At 45.1% G+C, this 22,299-nt stretch overlaps 1 protein-coding gene across 1 annotated transcript; it reads left to right on the forward strand.

Moving 5' to 3' along the window:
• The first annotated feature begins 1,558 nt into the window (after positions 1 to 1,558).
• On the forward strand, positions 1,559 to 21,646 carry LACTBL1 (lactamase beta like 1). Its single transcript, XM_007535241.2, has 6 exons — positions 1,559 to 1,691; positions 6,220 to 6,329; positions 8,697 to 8,854; positions 9,693 to 9,931; positions 15,227 to 15,332; positions 19,490 to 21,646. Exons 1-6 carry the CDS (start codon positions 1,583 to 1,585, stop codon positions 20,469 to 20,471), a joined length of 1,704 nt encoding a protein of 567 aa, XP_007535303.2. The 5' UTR covers positions 1,559 to 1,582; the 3' UTR covers positions 20,472 to 21,646.
• The last annotated feature ends 653 nt before the right edge of the window (positions 21,647 to 22,299 follow it).

Here is a 22,299-nt window from a genome sequence, read left to right on the forward strand (position 1 = left end):
TTAAAAATATTTATTTTGGATAAAGATAAAGAGAAGTTGAGAGGGGAGGAGAGATAGAGGGAGGGGATAAAGAGACACCTGCAGCACTGCTTCTATGTTCATGAAGCTGTCTCTCTCCACGTGGGGATTGGATCTTGAACCTGGGTCCTTGCACACTGTAATGTGAGGTCAGTAAGACACACCATCCCCCACTTCTTCCTTCCTTCGTCCCTTCTTTGTTTCCTTCCTTCTTTCTTTCTTTCTCTCACCATGGCATTGCTCAGCTCCGGTTTATGGTGGTGGTACTAAAGATTGAACTTTGGAGTCTCAGGCATAAAAGACTTGCAGGACCAGAGTAAGGATCCCATTTCAAGCCCCTGGCTCCCCACCTGCAGGTGAGTCACTTCAAAAGTGGTGAAACAGGTCTGCAGGTGTCTTTCTCTCCCTCTCTCTGTCTTCCCCTCTTCTGTCCACTTCTTTCTGTCTTAGCCAATACAACGACAACAATAATAACTACAACAATAAAACAACAAGAGCAATAAAAGGGAATAAATAAATGTTTTTAAAAAGACTCTTGCATAACCACCATGCTATCTCCATAACCCTGAATTGCCTTCCTTTAAAAAATGCTATTATTTATTTATTTATTGGGTAGAGACAGAGAGAAACTGAAAGAGAAGGGGGAGACAGGGAGAAAGAAATAGACACCTACAGCACTGTGTCACCACTTGTGAACCTCACATTCTAGAGCTGGAAAATACTTTGAAAGCCTAATTCAATTTCCACAGATAAAAATTTACAAATAGTCCAGTCCTTTCCAACAACTAAAGAAGAAGAAGGAGAAGAAGAAGAAGAAGAAGAAGAAGAAGAAGAAGAAGAAGAAGAAGAAGAAGAAGAAGAAGAAGAAGAAGAAGAAGAAGGAGAAGAAGAAGAAAGAAGAAGAAGTAGCAGCTCAGTATGGGGGAGGAATTTGTCCAGATTGACTATTGATTTTGGAGGTAGGGCTGAGATCTGAATCCTAATCTCCCAATTTGTAGGACAATGTAAAGTTCAAAGCACAGTTTCTGAGAACCTCCTAGTGCCAGGCATTGTGGGCATATGAGCCAAGGGAGAATGAATCTGGGGATGGGGCCAATCACTACCTAGATGGGAGTCAAAGAAGCCAATAATAGCAGTCCACGCAAGTTACTATTACAAAGCATTAACAAGATGTGCATGGAAAAGAGAGGACCTCCATTCTTCCTGGGGACAATAAGAAGGCTTTAAGGGAAGAACACATATGTGTTAGGCAGAAAGGACTGAAAAGGGCATTCCCCAGAAGGAATGGCAGGTGCAAAGGCAAAGAGAACAAGGTAGTATGTGGGGACACATAGATAAGAGGACTAGGGGAGAAGCAAGAAATTGGCCAGAGAATTTACCCAGAACACAGGAAGCCTTCCTGGCTAGACTGTTTCCTGTTGGATGGCACCTGACACATGGTAAGTACTCAGCAAGTGAACAATTGTCATCATGGAAGAGTGTATGGATGAACTTAGAGGGGCACGTTAGAAATCTGTGAGTGTCGTTTCCTCTCCAGGCTTGCCGACAGCCCTGCCTGCCTAAAATGAAAAAGAAGTGGTTCTTCCCAGCTTCCTGTAGCTTCTTCTTCTTGTTTTCTGTGCTCATGACTGGCTGCTTTCTGTGGCAATATCACCTCCCCAAGCTGAAGACTGGTAAGTTTGGAAACACCTTTGAGTTTCTCCCCACTCACCAAAGGTCCCTGTGGACTTTAAATTGCCAGTGGAGGGTGCTGAAAGTGCAGAAGAAAGGCTAAGGTTTTCTTTTTTTTTTTAATTTTTATTTATTTTTATTTATTTTTATTTAATAAAGGATTAATTAACAAAACCATAGGGTAGGAGGGGTACAACTCCACACAATTCCCACCTCCCAATCTCCATATCCCACCCCCTCCCCCGATAGCTTTCCCATTCTCTATCCCTCTGGGAGCATGGACCCAGGGTCATTGAGGGTTGCAGAAGGTAGAAGGTCTGGCTTCTGTAATTGCTTCCTCGCTGAACATGGGCGTTGACTGGTCGGTCCATACTCCCAGTCTAAGGCTAAGGTTTTCACCCAGAAGCTGTAGACTGGTCTGACTTCAATTCAAACTGCACATCCTGGGGCTGGTGATGTGACCTCTCTGTACCTCTTATATAAAACAAGGATTCTAATGCCACTGGGGATTCCAGTTTGGGGGCAAAACTCAAGAGTTCCTCAAAAGCACACATTGTGAGGGCTGGGCAGTGGCGCATCCTGTTAAATGCACATAGTACAAAGCTCGGGGACCAGTACAAGGATCCCAGTTCCAGCCCCCTGGCTCTCCACCTGCAGGGGGGGTCACTTCAGAAGCAGTGGAGCAAGTCTGCAGGTGTCTATCCTTTTCTCCCCCTCGCTATCTTCCCCCACTTTTTTCAATTTCTCTCTGTCCTACCCAACAACAATAACAATAGAAAAAATGACTATCAGGAGCCATAGATTCATAGTGCAGGCACTGAGCCCCAGTGATAACCCTGGAGGCAAAAACAAACAAACAAACAAAACACACATGGTTTATCCTTTATCTCTGCCCCCACACTTGAGTCTCTAGATCCTTCCTGACTTTAAAGATTCTCCTCCAGAAGAGCCTAGTAAGAACACAGGTATTCACGACAGCAAATGATATATATATTTTTTTGCCTCCAGGGTTATTGCTGGGGCTCAGTGCCTGCACTATGAATCCACTTCTTCTGGAGGTTATTTGTTGCCCTTTTGTTGCCTTGTTGTTTATCGTTGTTGTTGTCATCGATGTCATTGTTGTTCAATAGGACAGAGAGATATGGAGAAGGAGAAGACAGAGAGAGGGAGAGAAAGATAGACACCTGCAGACCTGCTTCACTGCCTGTGAGGTAACCCCTCTGCAGGTGGGGAACCAAGGGCTCGAACTGAGATCTTTAGGCTGGTCCTTGCGCTTTGCTCCATGAGTGCTTAGCCCACTGCGCCACTGCCTGGCTCCCAGCACGTGCTTTTTCTTATAGTTTTTTATGTTGTGCTGATCAAGGTTTGGCAAATGAGCCACTACTATGGCCAATATCTACCAGGTTTATTTTCTTCCTCCCTCTCTTCCTCCTTCTTTCTCCCCTTCCCTTCTTCCTTCCCTTCCCCTTCTTTCCCTCCTTCCTTCCTTCCTTCCTTCCTTCCTTGAGTGAACAGTCCCTACGTGGGCAGGTCATCCTTTCTTTGGGAGCATGTTTCTCAAACTGTCAAACTACTAATTCATAGCAGAACAGTATTACTCTGAATACAAAAGTGAGTCATTATATTTAGGGAGTCCGGTGGTAGCGCAGCGGGTTAAGCACACATGGTGCAAAGCGCAAGGATCAGCATAAGGATCCTGGTTCAAGTCCCCAGCTCCCCACATGCAGGGGAATTGCTTCACAAATGGTGAAGCAGGTCTGCAGGTATCTATCTCTCCCCCTCTCTGTTTTCCCTTCCTCTCGCCATTTCTCTCTGTCCTATCCAAGAACGACAATAATAACTACAACAACAAAACAAGGACAACAAAAGGGAAAATAAATAAATAAATTTTAAAAAAGAAAAATTATATTTAAAAAGGCATATAAATTATAAGCTCATATCCTGAATAATTAAATTTGACAGACACAAAATTATTGGGCCAAACTGCTATAAAAATGTCTAAGCTGGGAGTTGGGTGGTAGTGCAGTGGGTTAAGTGCAGGTGGCACAAAGCTCAAGGACCAGCTTAAGGATCCCGGTTTGAGCCCCCAAATCCCCACCTGCAGGGGAGTCATTTCACTGACGGTGAAGCAGGTCTGCAGGTGTCTTTCTCTCACCCTCTCTGTCTTCCCCTCCTATCTCCAGTTCTCTCTGTCCTGTCCAACAATGACAACATCAGTAATAACCACATAATAACTACAACAATAAAACAACAAAGCCAAAAAGGGGAATAAACAAATAAATAATAATAACAATAATAAAATGTGAGGGCTGTTACTCTTAAAAAATGTCTTAGCTCTTTCAAAAATATTTAATTATCTTTATTTATTGGATAGAGACAGCCAGAAACTGAGAGGGAAGGGGGAGATAGAAAAAGGGAGAGAGACAGAGAGACACCTGCAGCCCTGCTTTACCACTTGCGAAGCTTTCCCCCTGCAGGTGGGGACCGGGGCTCGAATCCGGGTCCTTCCACACTGTGTGCTCAACCAGGTGCGTGCGCCACTACCCAGCCCCTCTTTCAAATTTTGTACTTCATTTGTCATGAATGGGAAACAAATAGCTTATGTACCAGTCCTGAGTCTGTAGACCCATGGACTTAGATCCTCACCCTTGGATGAGCACCACCTGAAAGGCTGGTGGAACTGAGGATTCCAGGTCTCATTCCATGTAACTACAACAACATATCTGCATTTTAAAGTTTCCAGGTGAGTTTGTTTGTGTGAACACATCAAAGTTAGAGACCCACAGCTGTAGGCACCATCTTGACCTGAGATGCCAGTTTGGGCAAAGTTTAGGCTCTGGCTGTGATCTCTCTACTCCAGTATTAAACCTATACCATCTAGTTGTTGAGAGAGCTTCCCTAGGGTTTTTCCATTCTCCTTTTGGGACTAGATCAGATATCATCTTTAAAAAGATGTGTTTATTTTTATGAGGGGGCGAGATAGAAAGAGGGATAGATAGATGAGAGGCCAGAGCATGGATCAGCTTTGGTAGGGGATCAAACCTGGACCTGTAAATCTTGTGTTCTAATCCACTGAACTATTTCCCTCTCCCCCTGTTGTTATCTAATACTGAGTAACAAGCCATATGCGACCTCACTGACTTTAAAAAGGGATTTATTATTTTTACATTTTTTTAAAGATTCATTTTTATATTTATGAGGACAGAGAGAAAAGAGGAGAGACGGGGAAGAGACAGTAAGAGGTAGAGAGAGAGAGAGAGGGAGAGGTAGAGAGAGAGAGAGAAAGAGGGAGAGAAGACACTGCTCTGACATATGCAGTGCTGGCAATCAGACTCAGGACTTGATGCCTGAGAGTTCAATGCTTCATCCACTGCATCATCTCCAGGGACACTATTTCTCATGATTCTGTGGGCTGGATGGTAGTTTTGCTACTGGTCTAACCTTAGAACTCTCAAATGAATACTAAGTAAGCCAACTTGGGACATATGGGCCCTTTGGACTCCTGCTTCGAGGTCTCTATCCCAGGCTTGTCCACCCTGGGCAATATCTCAAAGGAGCAAAGGACCATTCAGTACCTAGCTTTGGAGAACACCATCAATTTTACCTCCCTCTGTAGGAGTGGAGTTGGTGTGTGTGTGTGTGTGTGTGTGTGTGTGTATGTGTGTGTGTTAGAGGCAGGGGGAAGCAAGTCATAAAACTTGTTTCCACCACCCCCAGCCAGGTTCAAGAGGTGGGAGAGCTGAAAGTATTTGTGGTATGGTGAACCTCTCATTGAGTGACTTCTCTTGGTTCTGGCTAGTCTCAGGAAGCAGTGGAGGGTTTTGAGAAGGATGAAGCTCATAGGCTTGTGGTGGTGCTGGTATCCTCAACACTCCATACCACCCTTACAGGAAGAACCTGGGTGGCTTGGGGGCATTGTAGGGCATTAAAATCCTGTTCTACCAGCACCCAACCCATTTCCTCCCGTGGAGTTCCAACGAATCATAAACCTGAACCAAAGCAGAAGGGCACTTAAAGCTCCTGGTGCTTAGGTGCGCAGCTCTAGGGAGAGAAGAAATTGACCATTGTCATTTACCCCTGAGACAAAGTGAGACTCCAAGTTCATTTCTCCATCCAAATGTTGAATCATAAAGAAGGAAAGGTAAATGGATATTTCTGAGTCTGCCCCAAGGAGCTGGGACTTGTCTAAGTCTGCTGACCATAGGGAGGGAGTAAACTAGTTCTAGAGGAGGCTGCTGCCAACTGAACCGTGACCTTGCTGGTACTGTGAAAGCCAAGTGGCAGGTGGTAAGTGTGGGACTATCTCTTCTTTTCTGAGCATACACTTCTCTTTGTTACTTGGTGCCTATAGCTAGTCTCTGTCTCCTGATATCTCCTGGTGGGGCTGTTGCCCACAGGTAGGATGTTCCCAAGGCATGACTCTGACTTTTGCAGTTACCCTAACCATCTCTTTTATAATATCTTCTACAATGTTCCCTAGACTATTATACTAATTTCTGTCCTCCACTAACTATGTGATGTCCACTCCAGGTTCCTCAGGACCAGAGGTGACCTCTGCCCCTGTGAAGATGTGCCCCCAGCACCCTGAGCCTGTCCCCCTGGTACACCCTCTACCTGTGTTGAAGGAGGCCTTGGAAAAGGTTGGTGATGACCCAGAGGGGAACTGAAAGTGGGAGTTCTAACTCAGTGATGAAGGGAAAGGCTCTCTCTCCTCTCTCTCTCTCTCTCTCCGCATTTATCCACTCACCATACAGTTCTTGAGCACATACTTTATGTTAATCACCAGGAAGAAGATGCTGCCCATCTCTCAGAAAGATATAAATCTGAGAGTGAGAGCAGCTAAGAAAATAAGCATATCTCATGATAAGACCTAGGATAAGGAGAGTTTATGGGACTGTAGGCACATTTAGGAACTGACTCAGCCTTCCATCAGGAAGGCTTCCAGAGGAAGTGAACACACGAGAGATGTCCAGATGATGTGTACATGTATAGTGAGGGAGTTTGGAGAGAGAATGGTAAGCTCCAGATGGTATGAACAACAGTTGCAAAAGTCCAGAGGCAGTCCAAAGAACACACAGGGAACCATGAGGAAATTCAGTCTGGTGGGAACATTAGTGGGGAAGAAAGATGGGATAGGATGATATCATAGAAGCCACTGCAATATTATTAAACAAATAGGGGGCCAGCGGTAGCACAGCACGTTAAGCGCACATGGTACGAAGCACAAGGAGCAGTGTAAGGATCCCGGTCGAGGGCCCGGATCCCCACCTACAAGGGGTCACTTTACAAGTGGTGAAGCAGGTCTGCAGGTGTCTATCTCCCCCTCTCTGTCTTCCCCTCCTCTCTCGATTTCTCTCTGTCTTATCCAATAACAATAACAGCAATAACCACAATTATAATAATAACAACAATGATAAACAACATGGACAACAAAAGAGGAAAAATAGCTTCCAGGAGCAGTGGATTTGTAGTGCAGGCACCGAGCCCCAGCAATAACCCTGGAGGGAAAAATATTATTTAACAAATAACTCCCCCCAAACAACTTTTACCACTGCAGGATGGCTTAGCACTAGAGTGGTAGGATACTAGTCAGTTCTAGCTGTGCCAGTCAGACCCCATCTGCTTGGGTCACCCACCTTAGGAGACACACAGACAAATGAAACACGACCTGAAGTGTCTGAGCAGTGGTAAGGGGATTTGAAACTGCCATCTGAGAAACAAATAAAGGGAAGGAGGTTGTTGAATCCCTGTAAGAGAAGGTATGGGCAATGCACACAGACTCAATCATGCATGAACAGCTTCTGGGAAAGAAAAGGAGCAGAAAGTATATGTAGCTTCCAAGGGTTCGTAGTAATTAAAGAAAAATGAAGCATCTTTTGATGGAAATGTGGCATGTCATAGCTTATATGTCTGAAGGCTGGGTTCAATCTCCGATGCCAAGAACAAAACAACAATAACAAAAACAAAGGAATAATATCCTTATACAAACACCTCATGGATCCCTAGCTAAAGAAGAGTTAATGCAGTGGCCAATTGGGGAAGTCACTTCATAGATCAAAGACTTAAATTCCTCACTTATAAAATGGGGGGGGGGTGCATTGATTTACTAGGAGAATTAAGTGAGACATTGTGACAATTATTTTCTACTGTGGTAAACACTTATCTTCTAAGTGTTTAGAGCTAACTATTAACATCACCCCTGTATTGTACCACTGAAATTAATTGGAAGAGTCTTAGATCCTTCTTTCTTTATTATTATTATATTTTACCAGAATACTGCTCCACTCTGGCTCATGGTGACATAGGGGATTGAACTTGGGACTTTGGAGCCTCATGCATGAGTTTCTTTGCATAGCCATTATGCTATCTCCTCAGAACCTTCTTTAAAATAGTGAATTTGCCAATACTAGGAGTCTAGATTAGGCCCACTGAAGACTCTCAAGGGCATCAGATAAAGATTGTTAGATCAGTAGTTTAACTCCCACCATTTTTTCCCATTATTGTTGCCTTTGTTATTATTAGATAGGACAGAGATAAATTGAGAGAGGAGCATAAAACAGAGAGGGGGGAGAGAAAGATAGTTACTGCCAGTTCGCCACCTATAAAGTGATCCCCTGCAGATGGGGAGCCAGGGGCTTGAACTGGGGTCCTTGCACCGGTCCTTGAACTTTGTGCCATGTGCACTTAACCTTCTGCGCTACCGCTCGACCTCCCTTCTTTTGTATTTTGCCAAAGAAATACCCCCCCCCCCAATCTTCTAAGGAAGCTCAATTTTAGAGAGCTTTTCTGATTGCATCTGGCTGGGCCTTCCTCCCCACAGACATGGTTTGATCACTGGGGAGAATAGAGTGGAGAGGGCAGAGGGAAGTGTCATCTTCTATCTTCTGTGCAGAATGTGATGTAGGAAAGGGCAGACTATGCAGAACCATAGGTAGGGTGTATGGGTGGTGGGTTGGGAGGCTGTCTCTGGGCTTGCACTCTGAGCTACCCACTCGTTCTTCTCCAAGGTGGACAAGATGCTGCTCCAGGCTCTATCTGCTCCAGGCCTAGCTGCCATGTCTGCAGTTGTCATCCACAATGACACTGTGCTCTGGACGAGAAACTTTGGGAAGAAGAATGGCTCAGATCCAGCTTCTGGGCCCCCCAATGAATACACCTTGTACCGGTTAGATGGGCAGCTTCTGGGGGTCCTGTGGCTGGGGTTATGGATGAGAGGACAAGGGGACACCTAGGAGAGAAGGAGATAAGAAGACTTGAATAAAAATTGTGGTAAAGTGGGAAAGGTATTCCTTCTGGAGAATTCATGGCCTCCCAAACTAGAGAAGGCTCCATTATGTCCTATCTTTTTCCTCTCCCATGTGCCATAAAGAAACTGTAACCCCTGGGCCCACCCATGGATCCCTGTCACTTGGTAGCAGCAGTCCAGAGGGAAGCAACTTGAGACTTTCTGATGCTGGGTCCTCAGAGTTGGCACTGCAAAGTGTACACATTGCTCCCTCAGGTGTGATGAGGGCTATGGGGGTTCCATTCACATTGCACTAGCTGTGCGCTAGGCCTGAGGCCAACAATTACATTTGCTCTCACTTGCTGAACACTTCCTACCTTCCAGGTCAGTTTCCAAACACTTGACAGGCACAACTTCATCCAAGCCCTTCTGCCATTGTGAAATGGATCCATGAAACTGACTCTCAGGAAAGCTTGCCCATTCAGCCAGTGAGAGGCAGAGGTGTGATCCCAAGCCAGACATGCCCCAGGATGCAAAGTACCTTATGAAGGGCCTGCCATAGCTTGAGAGTGTCCTTTCAGCTCAGAGCCACCACCCATGGCAAGCCATCCCAAGGGCAGTTCTACAGAGGCTGGTAGGTTTCCATTGGAGAATAAGAGTAAGGGTGGATTTAGTGCTTCCCTAGAGTCCTAGAAATTTGGAGCCTGAGGCACAGAGTGAAGACTGAGGAGTCAACAGGATAGCCTCAGATTCCTTGTATTCCTCCACCCTTCACCAGGATCTCCAGCATCTCCAAGATTTTTCCTGTGCTCATGCTGTACCGCCTTTGGGAGGAGGGCATTGTGGCCTCTCTGGATGACCCCCTCGAGCAGTATGCCAGCACCTTCACCATTAATAACCCTCTGGGTATGGCATTGACCTCCCAACAACAGAGTCTGGTGGATGGACTGGAGGAGGTGGGTCCAGTCCCAAGGCCTTCACCTGTCACACTCCGAAGGATGGCCAGCCAGCTCTCAGGTGAGCGACTCAATATGGAGTAGTATAAGTCTCCTTACAGGCTGGTATATGTTTCCACACAACAGCCAGAACATCACTGATCAAATATATATCAGATTATGTCACTCCTTATTTGAAAACCCATGCAGCAGCTCCATCCCACACAGAGAAAACAAAAAAAAAAAAAAAAAAACTAAGTCCTTATAGTTACCTATAGCACTGACATCTCTCATCTTCAAAGTCTCTTTGTTCCTCTCCCCTGTGAAACACTGTTCCTGAAACAAACCAAGTGAGTCCTTCCTTAGGGCCTTATTGCACATGTTTTCTCTGTTTGATACGTCTTTCCTCATATAGCTGCGTGACTCTCTCCCTCACCACCTCCAACACTCACCTTCTCAGTGAGTCCCTCCTCTGACCACTGTGCATAAATTAACAATCTTCCTTTTCTCGACTACTTTTCTCCACAACATCTATATAAAAATTGGGCATACATAGTATTTATTTGATTATTGTCTGTCTCCTCCACTAGAATGCCAACTACACACAGCAAAAGGATAATTCTCTCCCTGCAGGGTTATCACTGGGGCTTGGTGCTGGCATTACTATCCATTGCTCCTATGACTATTTTTTTCTATTTTTGTTGTTGTTGGGTAGGACAGAGAGAAATTGAGAAAGAAGACAGAGATAGAGAGATGGAGAGAAGGATAGACACATGCAGACCTGCTTCACTGCTTGTAAAGCAACTCCCCTGCAGGTGGGGAGCTGGGGGCTGGAACTGGGATCCTTGTTTGGGCCCTTGTGCTTCATAATATGTACACTTAACCTGGTGTGCCACTGCCCAGCACTCTTTCTTTTTAATTTTAATTTTATTAGTGACTTAATGTTGATTTTCTAAATTATAAGAAAACAGAAGTATAATTCTGCATCATTCCTACCACCAGAATTCTGCATCTCCATTCTCTCTATTGAAAGCTACTGTAGTTCTCCCAAGGTCACAGATTTGGGTGACTGTCTCTCCCTATATATATTTACACTTTTTTTAAAAAAAATTATTTATAAAAAGGAAACATTGACAAAACTATAGGATAAGAGGGGTCCAACTTTGCACAGTTCCTACCACCAGATCTCTGTATCCCATCCCCTCCCCTGATAGCTTTCCTGTTCTTTAACCATTTGGGAGTATGAACCCAAGGTCATTGTGGGATGCAGAAGGTAGAAGGTCTGGCTTCTGTAATTGCTTCCCTACTGAACATGGGCGTTGACAGGTACTCCCAACGTGTCTCTGTCTTTCCCTAGTGGGGAAGGGCTCTGGGGAAGCAGAGCTCCAAGGCACATTGGTGGGGTTGTTTGTCTGGGGAAGTCTGGCTGCATCCTGCTAGCATCTGGAACCTGGTGGCTGAAAAGAGAGTTAACATACAAAGCCAAACAAATTGTTGAACAATCATGGACCTAAAGGCTGGAATAGTGCAGGTGAGGAGTTGGGGGGGTGGGTTCCTCCATTTTGCAGATAGCTAGTAGGCATACTTTAATTTTATTTCAAAGGACCTGTAGCTATACTAGTGATTATTTTTTTTTTTTGCTTGAGGCTGAAATCTGATATGTAGGTGGGTCCAAGTTATTGTCTGGGGAGATGATGTCATGGCTGGGAAAAGGGCCAGAAAGCTGGATCAGGGAAGAGAGTAGCTCCCTAATATGGGAAAGGGGTATAAGTATTGTTGACTGTAAACCCCATCAATTTGATGTGATCTGGGGCCCATAATTAGCTTAGGAGCCTGTGTGCCCTCTGTATCCCTGTAGATTTGAGCTCACATTCTGTGGTCATGAACAGGAACGTTCCATGCTGCCCCAGTATTGACCCATCTTCCTCAGGTGTAGCATAGAGTATGTTGTTCAGCCTCCCTTCGGAGGATGGAACATTTTCTACCATTGTTGATCCAAGTTGAGGGCAAGGTCCTATGGGGGACCACAAAGGGGTCTGTTGTGTTGTTCCTGATAGAAACGACCGGTAACAATGGAAAGAGGGATTTATTCCATTTCTAGGCCCATCATGTCTGTTTGGGAATCTCAGGACTCTCAGATTAGGGCCCCAGCTGGTGGAATGGCCTGATAGTGACTAAAGATTCATTGTTAAAGTATGCCAGTCTCTTGCCCTTATTCAGCTTTTGCAGTCCTTCCTTTGATAAGGTTAGCTTTGGAGTGAGTGAGAGAACTGTAATAGGAGGTAGGTGAGGAGGGTATTTAAGTCTAAGTGGACGCTATTTCATTATGAACTTGATACTGACTCACTAAAGACTACTGTGTATTTTTGCTTTCAGGTATATATTTTGCCTTAATTTATGGATATATGTGAACATGCTCTATCTAATGGGACCTGGCCTATATCTAGGTTTTGGGACTTTGTTAGGAAGTGAACTGCCTGGAATGGAATTAGAGAATACCATGAAAGGAAAGGTCTCACCTGAGTGATGAAGGTGAAGGGTTGGCATTCCATGCCTAACATCTCTGGACACAGTCTGAAGTGAAGCATGCTGAGATGGTACTTGTTGCATTGATTAGGTTGGAATTGGTGCATGCAATATCATTCGGTATGACTTGAGAGAAGCATGCAGGGAAGTGAACCCCACCCCAGAGATTCCAGGATTGGGAGAAACATAGGCTCCATCAAGGAAGCTGGGGATTCCTGTTGTCTTAGGGTTTAAGAAGACAATAGATAGTTATTTCAATAGTCATATTGTTTGGCACCTGGGTTAACTTTGAAAAATCCCTTTGTTAGGATTTGCTATATCATACACACCATCACCATATTTTATGTCCTTTGACATTATTTGCATATAGCTATGCCACTGGTTGCTTTTGTTCTCCCTGGACTAAGCTTTTAAGAGAGTCAATATATCAAAGACTCAGCCTATGTATTAAAAAGACTCAGTATGTTCTTTAAAAATTTTGAGACATTCAATCAGTTTTTCCCCTCTCATATTACTTAAATAGTGATTTATATGACTACGCATTAATAGGAGTGTACATAAACACCATTCCCACCACCAAAAGACTGTGTCCCATCCCATCCCCCCCCCCACCATGAAGCTGAACATCCACCCTCACCCTCCACCCAGGGTTTTTACTTTGGTGCCCTGCTATTTACCCATTTTTTCCCCATGGCCTCATCTTCTCCTCCTTTCCAAGTCACACTTACACTATTACTACTTTTGAATGTCTTTCCTTTTTTCTTCTTTGCTCTCTGGGTCCTGATGAAGTTGGAGTTCAGAGCCCTCTGTTGATCTTCCCCCTATCATTTTCACTGGGAGTATGGACCAAAATTCTTTTTTTTTTTTAATTTTTAAAATTATCTTTATTTATTGGATAGAGCTAGCTATAAATCAAGAGGGGAAAGGGAGATAGACACCAGCAGCCCTGCTTCACCGCTTGTGAAGTTTTCCCTCTGCAGGTGTGGACTGTGTGGACTGGAGGCTCGAACCCAGGTCCTTGCACATTGTAACATGTGCACTCAACCAGGTGTGACACCACGCAGGTCCCCAAAATTCTTTTAAAAAAATATTCATTTATTTATTTATTTTCCCTTTTGTTGTTCTTAGTTTTTTTTATTGTTGTTGTAGTTATTGTTGTTGTTGTTACTGATGTCATCATTGTTAGATAGGACAGAGAGAAATGGAGAGAGGAGGGGAAGACAGGGTGAGAGAAAGATAGACACCTGCAGATCTGCTTCACCACCTGTGAAGTGACTCCCCTGCAGGTGGGGAGTCAGGGGCTCGAACTGGGATTCTTAAGCTGGTCCTTTCGCTTTGTGTCATGTGCACTTAACCTGCTGCACTAACATCCAACTGCCCCCAAATTATTTTAGAAGTGCAGAAGGTGGGAGCTCTGCCTTATGTAATTCCTTCTCTGCTGGACATGGGTGTTGGCAGCCTGTTTCTATCTTTCCCTAATTGGGTAGAGCTGGAGAGGTTAAGTTCCAGGATACATTGGTGAGGTCATCTGAAGATCAATTCTCTTCACTGAGGAATCCCCAGTACCTAGAACTGTCTTTGGCACAAAATAGATGCTCAGAACTATTGTTAAGTGGATGAAGGGAAGGAAGTCTCACTCTGTGATCCTTCCAGTACATGATATATGCAATAGTCAGAAAATTTCAAGTGGTCAGAGTAGCTCATTCTACAAAACCTGTTTGACCTCTAATCTTAAAAAATTTATGGACTAAAAAATCTATAGTTGATCACTGGTCAATTAGGTGGATCAGTGGGTAGAGCACAGGGTTTGAATGCATGAGGTCTGGGTTTGAACCTTAGTGACACATATCTGAAAGTAGTGCTCTGGGCTCTCATGCTCACTTTCATTCTCTCTCATAAAATAAACATTTAAAAAGCTTTAAGAAATTATTATTTTTTAACCAGAGCACTGCTCAGTTCTGGTTTATGGTGGTGCAGGGGCTTGAACCTGAAACTTTGGAGCCTCTGACTTGAGAGTCTCTTTGCAGAACCATTATGCTATCTACCCCTGCCCAAGAAATTAATATTATTATTTTATTTTTTAATATTTTTAAATATTTATTTTCCCTTTTGTTGCCCTTGTTTTTTTATTGTTGTAGTTATTATTGATGCTGTTATTGATGTCATTGTTGTTAGATCGGACAGAGAGAAATGGAGAAAGGAGGGGAAGACAGAGGGGGGAGAGAAAGACACCTGCAGACCTGTTTCACCGCCTGTGAAGCAACTCCCCTGCAGGTGGGGAGCTAACCAGGATTCTTACATGATCCTTGTGCTTTGCGCCACGTGCATTTAACCCACCGTGTTACCGCTCGACTCCCACAAGAAATTATTTTAATGAGAGCAATGAAGAAAGAAAGATGATAGAGAGGTAGAACACTGCTCAGTTCTGGCTTATGGTGGTGCAAAGGATTGAACCTGGACTTTAGACCCTCAGGTATGAAAGTCTTTTGCATTTCCACTTTCTTGTTCCCTTGCCCAAGAAAAATTTTTATAGTTAATGATGACAATTTTTTTTTCAGTAGTTGCGATGACTAGGTACCACACTAAACATTTGATCTCTTTTAACTCTCCTATTCAGCCCTATGTTAAAGGAATTACTTCCCTCATGTTACTGGTGAGAAACTGGAGCTTAGAGAAGTTAAGAGACTTGTTCAATGAAACATAGACATTTTTACTATTTGTGATAGACTTTTAAATAACTTTTTCTAAGGCTGACTTTGTTATTATTTCTCACTTCATGGAAAGAGTGCATCCAGGACTCCCCACCCCACCTTCAGTTGGCCCAGCAAGTCTGACCACTTCTCCTCCCTAGGGTTGCCCAGAAGGCTTCGCTCAACTTCCCTGCTATGGAGGGGCAGCACCCAGGAGGCACTGCGCTTGCTCAAGGATGATGTGTTGGTGGTGGACCCAGGAACCAGGTGAGGAAGGCTCCCTAGTGCTCTTCCGAAATTAGGAACCTCCCCAGGAGACACACTGCCCTGGGAGAAAGCACTGCTACCTCAGCCTATGAGGCCATAGCCAGGAGAGTAACAGGTTTCATTGATTGCAGCTAAGAAGATTGAGGCTGGGGAAAAGGCAAAGCAAGAGCTGGGTGAGCTGAAACTTTTTTTTAGGAGTGTGTAGAAATATATATGTATATATATATATATACATATATATATATAATTTATAAAAAGGAAAAACTGACAAAACCATAGGATAAGAGGGGCACAAGGCCATACAATTTTCACCACCAGAAATTTGTATCTCATCCCCTCCCCTGATAGCATCCCTATTCTTTATCCCTCTGGAAGTATGGACCCAAGGTCATTATGGAGTGCAGAAGGTGGAAGGTCTGGCTTCTGTAATTGCTTCCCCACTGAACATGGGTATTGACTGGTCGATCCATACTTGCAGCCTGTCTCTCTCTTTCCCTACTGGGGAAGGGCTCTGGGGAAGCAGAGCTCCAGGACACATTGGTAGGGTTGTTCCAGGGAAGTCTGGTTGGCATCTTGCTAGCATCTGAAACTTGGTGGCTGAAAGGAGTTAACAGATAAAGCCATACAAATTACTGACTAATTGTGAACTTAAAGGCTGGAATAGTGCAGATGAAGAGTTGGGGTCTCCCTTTTGTAGATAGCTAGTAGGCATATTTTAGTTATATTCCAAAGGGCCCAGGACTATATTACTTTTTTTTCCCCCTAAGCCTGAAACCTGATATGTAGGTGGATCCAAGTTATTGTCTGGGGAGATGATGCAATGGCTGGAAAAAGGACCAGAAAACTGGATCAGGGAAGAGAGCAGCTCCCAAATATGCCAAAGATATATAAATATTGTTGACTGTAAACCTCATAGATTTTATCTGATCTGGGGCCCATATTCAACTTAGGAGCCTATGTGACCTCTACATCTCTGTAGATCTGAGCTCACATTCTGTGGTCATGAGTAGGAACATTCCAAGCTGCCCCAATATCTGGACCCATCTTCCTCAGGTGGAGTCTAGCCTCCCTTTGGAGGTGGAACATTCTCTACCATTGTTGATCCAAGTTGAGGGCAAGGTCCTATGGGGGCCCACAAAGGGGTCTATTGTGTTGTTCCTGATAGAAATGACTGGTAACAATGGAGAGAGGGATTTATTCCAGTTCTAGGCCCATCATGTCTGTTTGGGAATCTCAGGACTCCCTGACTAGGGCCCCAGCTGATGAAGTGGCCTGATAGTGACTAAAGATTCATCATTAAAGTCTCTTGATCTTATTCAGCTTTTGCAGTCCTTACTTTGATAAAGTTAGCTTTGGAGTGAGTGAGACAACTGTAATAGGAATTAGGTGAGGAGGGTATTTAAGTCTAAGTAGACACTATTTCATTATGAACTTTATACTGACTCACTGCAGAATATTATGTACTTCTGCTTTCAGGTATATATTTTGCTCTAATTTATGGATTCATGTGAACATATGCCCTAGCTTGTTGGACCTGGTCTATATCTAGGTTTTGGGACTTTGTTAGAAAGTGAACATCCTGGAATGGAATTTGAGAATACTATTAAAGGAAAGGTCTCACCCGAGTAATGAGGCTGAAGGGTTGACATTCCTTGCCTGACGTCTCTGGACAGTCTGAAGTGAAGGATGCTGAAGTGGTACTTGTTGCGTTGATTAGGTTGGGATCAGCAGATGCAGTATCATTTGGTATGAATTGAGAGAAGCATGCTGAAAAGTGAGCCCCACCCTAGAGGTTCCAGGACTGGGGGAAATATAGGCTCTATAGATGAAGCAGGAGGTTCCTACTGTCTTAGAGTTTAAGAAAGCAATAGATAGTTATTGCTGTAATCAAACTATTTGGCAATTGGGTTATATGTCTGAAACTTAACACTTAACTTGAGCACTTGGTCTGTGCCATAAAAGTGCGGAACAAATCCAATTAGGCTCCACTTTGTGGAGTTTACATTCTTGTGAGTGAACAGTGAACATTTTTATTTGTAAACAAATAAGCTGAGTATAGATTTTTCCAAGTGCCACGGTGGAAATAAATGGGGTACTGATGAGAAAGGAAGTGGAGAGTTTGGGTGGTCAGTGAATAGAGAAGCTCCACTTTGGGAGCAGTGGGATGTGAAGCTGGACAGCAAAACTTCCTGTCTCAGAGGCTTCTCTCCTGGCCTTGAAGTTTTTCAAAACTCTTCTGCTTGCCCAAATGGTCCACCTCACACACACTCTCCTCCTCTCTCTCTCTCTTTCTCTCTTTCTTCACCAAAGCATTTATCAGCTCTGGTTTATGGTGGTGTGGGTAACTGAACCTAGGATTTTGGAGCCTCAGGCATGAGAGTCTCTTTGAATAACCATTATGCTATCTATCCCCCCAGGCCCGGCCCTTTCTGGTGTGTGTGTGTGTGTGTGTGTGTGTGTGTGTGTGTGTGTGTGTGTGTGTGTTTAATACCTGAGTTAGTTGATATACCCCACTTCTCTTAAAGCAGGAAAGACCCCTGCAGTGTATGTGCACAGGCACCTCTGCTGGTTGAGTCCTTTTAGTTCAGACCCTAAGTTGCTGTGTGATCTTGGGAGAAACACACTTCCATCTAAGCACCCCACTTTCCTCCATCTGTGAAAGAGGGAGGTTGGGTTGGATGCCAGGAAAGTCTAGTAGGATCTGTGGATTTTCATCCATTCCTGTGCTATCCCGGAGGCACCAGTATAGCGACTCTGAAGTTGTTCTGGAAAGAAAAGAGATCACTTATTCGTGATTGGTGTCTCCCATGTTCTGGCAAAAGAGAGGGATGAAATCCTGCTTCCTATTTGCTACTCTGGAGGTGTGTGTTGATCATTCTCCGTACTCGGACCTTTGAGAACAAACTAAGATTCTAGTTTCCATTCAATGAAGTAAATCAGATTAAAGTATAAAGACCAACAAAATTTAAGATAAGTGAATCATTTTATTTGATTAAAAAAAAAACATAGGCAGAGAAGGAGAAAGTGAAAGAGGCCACAGGACCCAAACGTCTTCCAGTGCAATGCAGTGGGGTTGGGGTTTGAAGCTGGGTCTTTTTAAAAAAATCTTTTAAAAAATATTTATTTATTCCCTTTTGTTGCCCTTGTTGTATTGTTGTAGTTATTATTGTTGTTATTGATGCAGTCATTGTTGGATAGGACAGAGAGAAATGGAGAGAGGAGGGGAAGACAGAAAGGAGGAGAGAAAGATAGACACCTGCAGACTTGCTTCACCACTTGTGAGGCGACTCCCATGCAGGTGGGCAGCCAGGGGCTCCAACTGGCATCCTTATGCCAGTCCTTGCACTTCATGCCACAGTGCGCTTAACCTGCTGCGCTACAGCCCGACTCCCTGAAGCTGGGTCTTATACATGACAAAGCAGTGTATTATTCAAGGGAGCTAGTTCATGGCTCCAGAATTTTTCTTTAAAACAGAGACATAAATTGAGAGGGAGAGATACCTGTGCAGCACTGCTTCACCACTAATGAAGCTTCCCTTTGTAGATAGGTTCTTGCTTATTGTAATATGGGCACTCAACCAGGTGTGCCACCACCTGGCCCATCAAGATAAAAATTTTAGACCATGGGGGCCAGGTGGTAGTGCAGCAGATTAAGTTCACATGGTGTGAAACACAAGGACAGGAGCCAGGATCCCAGTTCAAGCTCCGGCTCCCCATCTTCATGGGGGTCGCTTCACAGGTGGTGAAGCAGGTCTGCAGGTGTCTTTCCTCCTCGGTATCTTCTCCTTCTCTCTCGAATTTTCTGTCCTATCCGACAACAACGATAGCAATAATAACAACAACGATAAATAACAAGGGCAACAAAAGGGGAAAAAAACTAGACCATGTCTCCAGGTGGTGCATTGTTGAGCCCAGCTCTCCCCCAACTTGTATGATACTAGGCAATTCTTTGTCCCTCTCCCCAGATGTAGAAAAGTGAATTGCGTTCAATGATCTCTGAAGTTTCTGCGGGTTTGGCCGTTTTGGGGGGGCGGTGCTGTGAAGTTCAACAAAAACAGTGGGCAGAATTTCAGAGTCTTGAGTAGCTGGGAAGGAGTTACTGTCAGGGGGTCTGGAAATGTTCACCCAAGGCAACAGTCCAGCTTCCACTGCTTGCAGGTGCCACTACAGCACGCTGGCCTTCTCGCTACTGGCGCACGTCCTGGCCGAGCACACGGCCCAGCGTGATTACCAGCGCTGGGTCTGGGACAACGTGCTGGAGCCGCTGGGCATGGTCGACACAGGCTTCGACCTCTCGCCGTCAGTGCGCGCCCGCCTGGCGGCCGGCTTCTATGGCAGCGGGCGGCCCGCGCCGCTCTATGACCTGGGCTGGTACCGCCCGTCCGGCCAGATGTACTCCACCGCCGCAGACATGGCCAAGCTGGCCGTGGCGCTGCTGGGCGGCGGGTCCCGGCGGCTGCTGCGGCCTGAAGCGGCCAAGACGCTGCTGGCGCCGCTGCGGGCCTGCCCCGGCTCTTACTTCGCCCGCGAGACCGGCACGCCGTGGGAGGTGCACGCGCAGCGGGGCTACCGCGTACTGCGCAAGGACGGCGAGCTGGACGGCTACGCCGCCACCTTCTCGCTGGTGCCTCCGCTGCGCCTCGGCCTGGTGCTGCTCCTGGCCGGGCTGCGGCCTCCCGGGCCCGATCTGGTGGCGCGGGCCTACGATGTGCTCCTACCCGCCCTGGAAAGGGCACTGCGGGAGGCCGAGCGCAGCCCCGCCCCGCCGCCCAGCGCGCGCCCCTTCGTTGGCTACTTCACCTTCGCCAACAAGACCTTCTACGAAGTGCGCGTCGGGCCGGCGGGCGAGCTGCGCCTGCGCCAGTTCGGGCCGCGCGTGGAGGCGCTGGTGCCGCCCGCCTTCCGCACGCTGACGCTGAGCCACGTGCGCGGCAGAGTCTTCCAGCTGCACGTGGCCCGCGAGTTTCCGTGTGCGCTGCCGCTGGGGGATGCCTGGCTCTCCCTGGAGGCCCAGCACGGGCAGCTCGTCAATTTCTACGCCCTGGACCGCCACGGAAGGTCGCCTGGCTTCGACGTGCCGGGCCTCAACACCTACCGGGTGCTGCGGCTGCCGCAGGAGCCCATGTTCAAGACACAATGACCCCGGGCTCAGCCCGGAGCCTCCCCTGGCCGGTCCTCTTCAGATCGGTGGTTGGAAGGTAAAGTTGCCACAGTCCTTGGCAGAGGAGGGCGGCGCTCTGCTGCTTAGTGATCCATGGACCATGCCAGGTGTGTAAATGTGCTTTTCAATGGAAAATTGTTTCTCACAGAAATGAAGGGAAACATTTAGCAATGTTAACAGCAGGTTAGCAGAGTATACTTTTGTGTCTGTTGAATCTAAAATCTAGTATGCACTTGTTTACTTTTTAAAAGTCAACTTTGCCTGACTTGCCTATCTTCCTCATTAATAAACAAAATATTTAGAACAATTTTAAAAAAGTGGTATGGGAGATGGCACAGTGGGTAAAAATCAACTTTATTCGGTTATGATTTATAGGAAAGATAAATGTTATCAGAATACAGATATGAAATTAACAGACCGGGGGTCGGGCGGTAGCGCAGCGGGTTAACTGCAGGTGGCGCAAAGTGCAATGACCGGCATAAGGATCCTGGTTCGAGCCCCCAGCTCCCGACCTGCAGGGGAGTTGCTTCACAGGTGGTGAAGCAGGTCTGCAGGTGTCTGTCTTTCTCTCCCCCCTCTATCCTTCCCTCGTTTCTCCATTTCTTTCTATCCTATCCGACAACGACGACATCAACAACAACTACAACAATACAACAACAAGGGCAACAACAGGGAATAAATAAATGTTAAAAAAAAGAAAAGAAATTAACAGACCATAATATCCGCCACCAAATTAAGATTAATAAAACTTCTCTCCTCCGGCTTTGCGGTCATTTCCCTCCCCTGCACCAGTCCAAGTAATGATTTCTATCACTATCAATTAGTTTTGCCCTAGAATTGGATATAAAGGAGCCATACCTTGTAGTCTTTTGTCTTTTTTGCTCAGTGTGATGAGGTTCATTTTTATCTTTGTGTGTGACAATAGCCTCCTCCCCATTTGCTGTATGATGTTGTTTGTATATATATCAAAATGTGTTTATCCACCTGCTGATGGATATTTGGGATGTTTTTAGATTATAGTATTGTGGAGAAGCATTCCTGTACAAGTCTTTATTGTTGTCACATGTGTGAATACATGTTTTAATTTCTCTTTGGTATAATCTAAGTGTGACAGTTTTTCAAAGCACTTGTATCACTTGATGTTTTCACCAGCAATATGCCAACACTTAGTACTGTCAGTCTTTTATTCTTAGAAGTATTTTATTATTTATTTGTTTTAATGAAAAAAGAGATGCCAGAGCACTGCTCAGCTCTGGCTTATGGGGATTGAACCTGGGACCTTAGAGCCTCAGGCATGAAAGTCTTTTGTATAATCATTTGCTATCTCCTCAGCTCTGTCACTCTTTTCAATTTTAAATCATGCAAGTGGTTGTGATATCTTCTCTCACTGTAGTTTTAAAAGTATTGTATTTATACACATTGTAAGATTTTTTTCTATGTGGTCTATATACACGATATTTGTCAGATGTATGGTTTTTGTTTTAGGAACAGAAATTCTAAACTTTTGAATTTTATGCCTGTTGCATTTATTTATTTATTTTAAACATTTTAAAATTATATTTTTAATATTTATTTATTTATTCCCTTGTGCTGCCCTTGTTTTATTGTTGTAGTTATTATGGTTGTTGTTATTGATGTCGTTGTTGGATAGGACAGAGAGAAATGGAGAGAGGAAGGGGAGGAGGTGGGGAGCTGGGGGCTGGAACCGGGATCTTTACACAGACCCTTATGCTTTGCGCCACCTGCGGTTAACCCGCTGTGCTACTGCCTGACTCCCTACCTGTTGCATTTAATACAAAATAGGGAT

Source organism: Erinaceus europaeus, chromosome 13, assembly GCF_950295315.1.
Source record: "Erinaceus europaeus chromosome 13, mEriEur2.1, whole genome shotgun sequence".
Lineage (NCBI taxonomy): Eukaryota > Metazoa > Chordata > Mammalia > Eulipotyphla > Erinaceidae > Erinaceus > Erinaceus europaeus.